This window comes from Tympanuchus pallidicinctus, unplaced genomic scaffold (assembly GCF_026119805.1).
Source record: "Tympanuchus pallidicinctus isolate F22 unplaced genomic scaffold, pur_lepc_1.0 scaffold6, whole genome shotgun sequence".
Taxonomy (NCBI): domain Eukaryota; kingdom Metazoa; phylum Chordata; class Aves; order Galliformes; family Phasianidae; genus Tympanuchus; species Tympanuchus pallidicinctus.
In genome coordinates this window covers 21802247-21808362 of record NW_026294780.1, presented here as the reverse complement: position 1 = coordinate 21808362, position 6116 = coordinate 21802247, and the positions used below count along the sequence as shown (strand labels likewise).

General features: G+C 40.3%; 1 protein-coding gene across 1 annotated transcript; it reads right to left on the bottom strand.

Moving 5' to 3' along the window:
• Positions 1-1337: 1337 nt before the first annotated feature.
• Positions 1338-4353, bottom strand: LOC128071581 (2-oxoglutarate receptor 1-like). Its single transcript, XM_052664453.1, has 2 exons — positions 4050-4353; positions 1338-2503 (listed from the first exon to the last, which is right to left on the bottom strand). The coding sequence occupies exon 2, from the start codon at positions 2479-2481 to the stop codon at positions 1516-1518; it is 966 nt and encodes a 321-aa protein (XP_052520413.1). The 5' UTR covers positions 2482-2503; positions 4050-4353; the 3' UTR covers positions 1338-1515.
• Positions 4354-6116: the final 1763 nt, after the last annotated feature.

Here is a 6116-nt window from a genome sequence, read left to right as displayed (position 1 = left end):
GATACATCAGCTGGTCCTGGGATTCTCTCAATTGTGTCTGCAAGTATTAGACTTCTATTTTGCTGTGAGTCCACAGGTTTTTTTTTTCTTGTAAAATGGCCCATATTACTTGTCAGCTGTGTTATTACCCAAAGCTGCTCCTTAGAATCATAAAACCATAGAATCATGTAGATTGAAAAAGGCCTTTGAGATTATCAAGTCCAACTATCTCTTTATTTGGTGTGAACAAGTAGAGTGTCACTGAGTAAAGAAGGAGACAAATATGAATCTCTATTTTCTAAGGATTTGAGCCATTTATACATCCATCCACTTACACAGAATTGCAAACTCACAGAATCATAGAATGGCTTGAGTTGGAAGGGACTTAAAAGCCCATCCAGTTCTAACCCCCTGATATGAGCCAGGTTGCCACCCACTAGATCAGGCTGCCCATCCAATCTGACCTTGGATATCTCACGGATGTGATATTCACAACTTCTCTGAGCAGCCTGTTCCAGAGCCTTACAACCTTCAAAGAATTTTCTCCTAACACCTAACCTAAATCTCCCTTCTTTTAGTTTAAAACCATTACCCCTTGTCCTGTCACTAAAACTCCCTGATGGAAAGTCTCTCCCTGTTTCTCAACCCTGCACTACAATTAATCCACAAACAGTAGTACAGAAAACCCTTATAGGAGTAGTCTTGTAGTATTGCACCATCAATGCTCAGGAGATTATTGAAGGCACTGAATAGAGTCTTGTTGTATAAGCCCCTTCTTAACCACCTCTGGAGAACAATTCGTCCCACTCTGTACTGAACCAGTATAAAAGTAAAGCACCTACATTTGGGTCTGTGCCTGATCTATTTACCTTCTATGGTCAATGATGAGAAACAGGCACTTCTAGGTCATGATTCATCTTGTCTAAGTGCAGGCATCAAGAATAATTAGGTGAATCACACTCTAAAAACTGCTTATTTCTCTCCACTAAAGTAGAAATTTATAACACGAGGCTAAGGTGATTAGCTTATATATAGAGATCTATTCTGTCAAGGTCTCCAGGGAGGTGAGATGAACCCTTCTGCAGGTCTAAAGTAGGTGTGATGAATTGTCCTCTGGAGCATCTCATCCCTCTTCTTTAATCAGAAAAGAAGTCAAAGCTTAGGCTGGGCACTTTACTTCTAAGTTACTAAAATTAAATGAAATTACTTCCATCCTGAATCTGTATTTGCCACTAACAAGCAACTATTTTTTGCTGAAATTGATGGGCTGTTCTCAAAAAGAGACATTAAGGATTCAGGACATAAATGCAGAAAAAACGTCTGAGAAATTTACTTTTTTCAGTATTTTATTTCACATTTTTATTTTAGTTTTTAAGTGGAGGTTGCTTGTTTGTTATAACGATGTGTAACTCTAAAACACAGAACACATAAATTCTCCTTTAGCATTGGCAGTGAGAGCCTGAGTTCTTTGACTAAGGAGAGGTTCTGCCTGCCTGTTTATAGGCAGATTTGGACTCTGCATAGCATCAGTCTTTTCTATTTCAAGTTCTTGTGTGTCCAAAACTTGAGGAGTGAGAAGATTGCATGCTGGAAGCTGTCTCCTGCCACTACGTAGAGCAACAAGTTGCCAAACGTATTTAATGCTGCTAAAGGTTTAGTTAGAATAAAGGTAAAAAGGATCATATTCTTCAGATTGCAGTTAGCCACTCGCAGACGAAGCTCAATCCGAATCATCTGAAAGACATGGAAGGGGAGGAAGCACACGTAGAAGACCACCAAGAGGACGATGGCAAGTCTGCGAGCCTTCTGTTTGTAGCAAGCCTGCGTATGGGGCCCTGTGGCCAAGGCTTGAATAATGAGTGCATAGCACAGAGTTACCGTCACCAGGGGCAAGAAGAAGGCAAATATCGTCAGCAGCCAGTTATACCATCGAGCAGTGTCAAGGTCCTCTGCAGAGGACAGATCTGGGCAGATTGTCCTGTTTTGAGTATGCTTAATGGAGATCAAGGTGCCAAAGGGGCTAATCATTGCCAGTGAAATCATCCAAATTACTGTGCAAGTCACCACTGCCCATCTCTTCTTTCGAATGAAAAAGCATCTGACTGGGTAGACGACTACAAGAAAGCGGAAGATGCTGAAGCAGCTAAGGAAGATAATACCGCTGTACATGTTGAAGTAGAAGCCAAAGTGAATGAATTTGCACATGAAGTTTCCAAAAATCCAATTATTTCCATTAGCAGAGTAGTGTATAAAGAAAGGAAGTGTAGCCACATACAGTAGGTCAGTGACAGCCAGGTTTAACATAATGATAGTGCTGCCTTTCCAGGGCCTCATCTTGACAAAGTAAACAAAAATGGTCACAATGTTCCCTGGGAAGCACACCAGGAAAATTAGGCCGTAAAAGGCAGAGAGGTAGGATTTCACCTGTAAGAAATTTTCATCCTTGCAACTTGTCGAAGGGTCTGACAGAGCAGTAACATTGTCTGCGTGTTCAGATGCCATGTTTGCAGAAATCTTCCTTAAGCTTTACAAAAATCAGATGTTTATTTTTAACTTATTGTTACGATAAATGCATTCAATTACATTTCTTGTCATTGCAGCAAACTTCTTTATGATAGGTTTTAGTAAAGGGGAAGAATAAGGTTTTGTTAACATACCCAGATCTGACTAAGATCCCCTCCACTCCTAAGTTTGATTTCACCCCTCCACCCACCTTCTGTTGAATTTTGATTAATTCTGCTGAATAATGATTAATTTTACCTTTGCTTTATTTAATCTCCTACATTTAAGATGACAATTGCTGCTTACATGCAAACCTACAAGGGCAGCAAACACACTTATAGGAAACTAGAGAGAGTTAGAGGCTTAGGTTTTGCAAAACCATGCATTAGTCCTAGCTTTTCAGAAAGTAAAACTATACCACTATATCTTATATTCATTAATTTGAACTCATCAGTAGATTGTAGCCATGAAATCAGAGACAGTGTTCTGCTTTCATGGAAGCCAAAAAATGCTCAGCGCAGATATAGGTCTCAGGATCCAATGCTCCTGTGACCTGACCTGACCACGGTTTGTTCCCTGAATATGGTCATATTCCCCTGAAGTCATCAGAGTATGAAACTGGTAGAAACGCCTTTCAAGAAAAAAAAAAAAAAGAGTTTGATAGTGGCAAAAAAAAAAACAATTTAAATGACTAAAGACTGCTTCTCAAAGAGCAGAAGAAAGGTGGAAAGCACAGATACTGTTAAAGGCTCTGATCTTGCTTCTCATTTAGTGCAAATTGGAACTAGATAGACTTGTCTCTGAAATAGTTTCTGCCATGGGCAGTTTGGATCTCTCCACAGTGAATTCAAGATATAACCTTTCTTGATACTGTTTTAACCTGAGAGAATGGTAACCAAGGATGAAATTAACCTCATCTAACTTCAGACATAGAAACATTAGATGTCTAAAGAGGAGCCAGTCATCCTAGAGTCCCCCTTTGCCATCAGGGGAGAGATCTAGTTTCCTCCAGGGCATACTATCTTCTTGTAAGAGAATTTTCAGAGATAAATGATTAACTCTTTTGACACACCTGTTTTTCTCCAATGACGACAAAGGCAGCCCAAGGAGACTAGTTCAGACCTGAACATCTAACCTTTAGATGTCTCAGGTGAGACAAGAGGCATGCTTCTGGGAGTCTTCAATTAACAGGGACACCTACAGCAAGATCAGAGAGCTCAGAGCCTCATTTACCCTGACCTTGAGGATTTCAGTGGGGCATCTCCTACCTCTCCAGGTTAGTTCAGAGTATAGCAGCTTTGGTGTCAGAAGAATTTGATAGACTACGAAGCTTGTTTTAAACAAACGCAGATTAGCGTTCAGACAAAAGTTTTCTCTCTCTTCTTCTGCTTGGTGATACCACAGTCACACAAATTTATGTCTTTAAGAATAAGGTATATTTTAAATAAAGCTAGGTAAAATTTCCCAGAATACTTGATTGACCCTCAGTTTAGTATCCTTGTACCGCTGATCTGTACTTCACTGCAATCTTGAGCCCTCCAAACTGAAAATGGAGAAATATTGCTTACCTGAAAAACTGCAATTCTGCTTCTAGCTTTTATTGCTGCGAACAAAGAACACTACAGATGAAATGCACTTATGTCTTCTTTACAGTGAAGCAGTTTTAAGCATGGCACAGCAAGTGCAGGTTATAGAGTGGCATCAGACACCGGCTTAGGTATCATCTCTCAGACCTGGTCAGATGCAGGAGCTATCTTCTGCCCTCTGCCATTCATGATGTTCTGCCTTCCTAGGACAGATCATGCTTTGCTGGCAGCACTTTTTTGTGCTGAGGTAGCCCTGTAGTATTCAAATAGCAGCAGATCACATTTAAATTAGTATGTATGTGTTTATGAAAGAGAAAATTAAATTTATTCTCCATTTCCTGCAAAGTGAAACCCAATCACCAAACAGAATAAGCTGAGTTGCCATTTCAAGGCCACGTGAAACATATTACAACATTGTTTCTACATTAAAAGAAAGCATCTGACAAAGTCAAATTTTCAGCTCACATAAGAAATGAAATTTTCTTTGGGAATGATGTGCTTTTCAAGAACTGTGACATTTTCTGCTTATTTTTGGTGACTAGACAATATGCAGTTAGCACTGGCTAGTTATTAATGAGATAGCTGAAGTTGCAAACTTGCTTTCTTTTGAGCCTTTGCTTTCAGGATTCATGATTCCCAAAAGCTGCAATTTTCCATGCTCCTTGAACCAAAAGACTGTTCTTGAATAAAAACCTCATTATCATCCTTAGCTCGAGGAACAAGATCAAAAGAGATTATTAACAAAATACAAAATCACAGTACCTTGCATTTTGAAACTGCAGGCTTCAGTCCCTTATCTTGCAGCCTGGTCCACGCATATTGGCCCCAGCTGCCTAGCAGCCTCATGGCCTTGGTACAATTTATAGGTCCTATTCAGCAATAAGGTCTACGTTTTACTATTAGGGGAGCAAGATTTCAGTTCTGAACAGTTGGTATGTTAGTGTAGCTGCAGAGAACCACTTAGATAAGAACAGTTTTAGGAAGACCATCGTAACTCTGCTTGGATGCCTACGTCATAGGCATGAGTTGGGAGAATGTTATTTGTTTTGTTAATCATGCTGTAGGGAAAGAGTGGTAATGGGCACAATCAAGATTGGGAGTGTCTAACAATCTGTTACCACTAGGGGAAGGGCATCACCTCTGTTCTCACCTGAACAGAGCATTTCTCTAGGTCAATTGCTAGAGCCACTTTTAAAAAATATCCAGAGTTTCTCAATCATTGTAAAATACATTGCTGTGCAGCAGCTCAGGGATCAGCAACTGTTTAAACAGCTATTACAGTGTTCCCAGTTACTGCACGTGTCATTAGAAATCATTTGTATGAGGCTGTAGTGTTAGAAGCACAGAGGGAGCTAATTGTAGTTAGGGATCATTTAATGTATCTGCTACTTAATCCATTACACCTCTGTGCAGCAGAGGCTGGTATTTATCCCACCTTGGTGGTACAATGCCTTACTGGAAGCAAAAATGGACTTTCCCAGCACCATATCTGCAACTACCAGGGATCCAGGGCACTGTGGTTTCGAACTGGGGTCACCTCCAAGTATCTGACTTGGGCAGGAAAAGAGAACAAAACCTCTATTTTCAGATTTGTTTCAAGAAGAGGGTAATACATGGCCATTCAGAGCAGCTCTGAATGAAGACCAGGCGGTACTCCATAGCCTATCCAAATCTTCTCTCATCTTTGGCTTAAAGAGACCATGCTGCCTCAGACCTTGCCTGAACCTTCACCAGAGTTCAATAAGCTCCTCTTTGCACATTAACTTTTTGAAACATTGCTTTAATTCACAGCCATTCATTGGTCCAAAGCCTTGTATCAGATTTGGGAAAGTACGGACAAACCAGGAAGAGCCATTTGTGAATAACTGATCTAAATTGCTTGCATGATGTCATGCAGAATCACCATGAAAGAAAGATGATTCTCCAGAGTGACTTGCAGCTCTTCAGTCTGAGGCATAATCTCTTTACCAGCACTTTCTTATCTCCATATATCTTTTAAGTTGGCCTGTAGGTAGACGAGTCTGATCCTCACCTAGAAAATAGGTCCTT

Coding starts and splice junctions, on each gene's coding strand:
- LOC128071581 (XM_052664453.1), bottom strand. CDS start 2,481: ATGGCATCTGAACACGCAGACAATGTTACTGCTCTGTCAGACCCTTCG.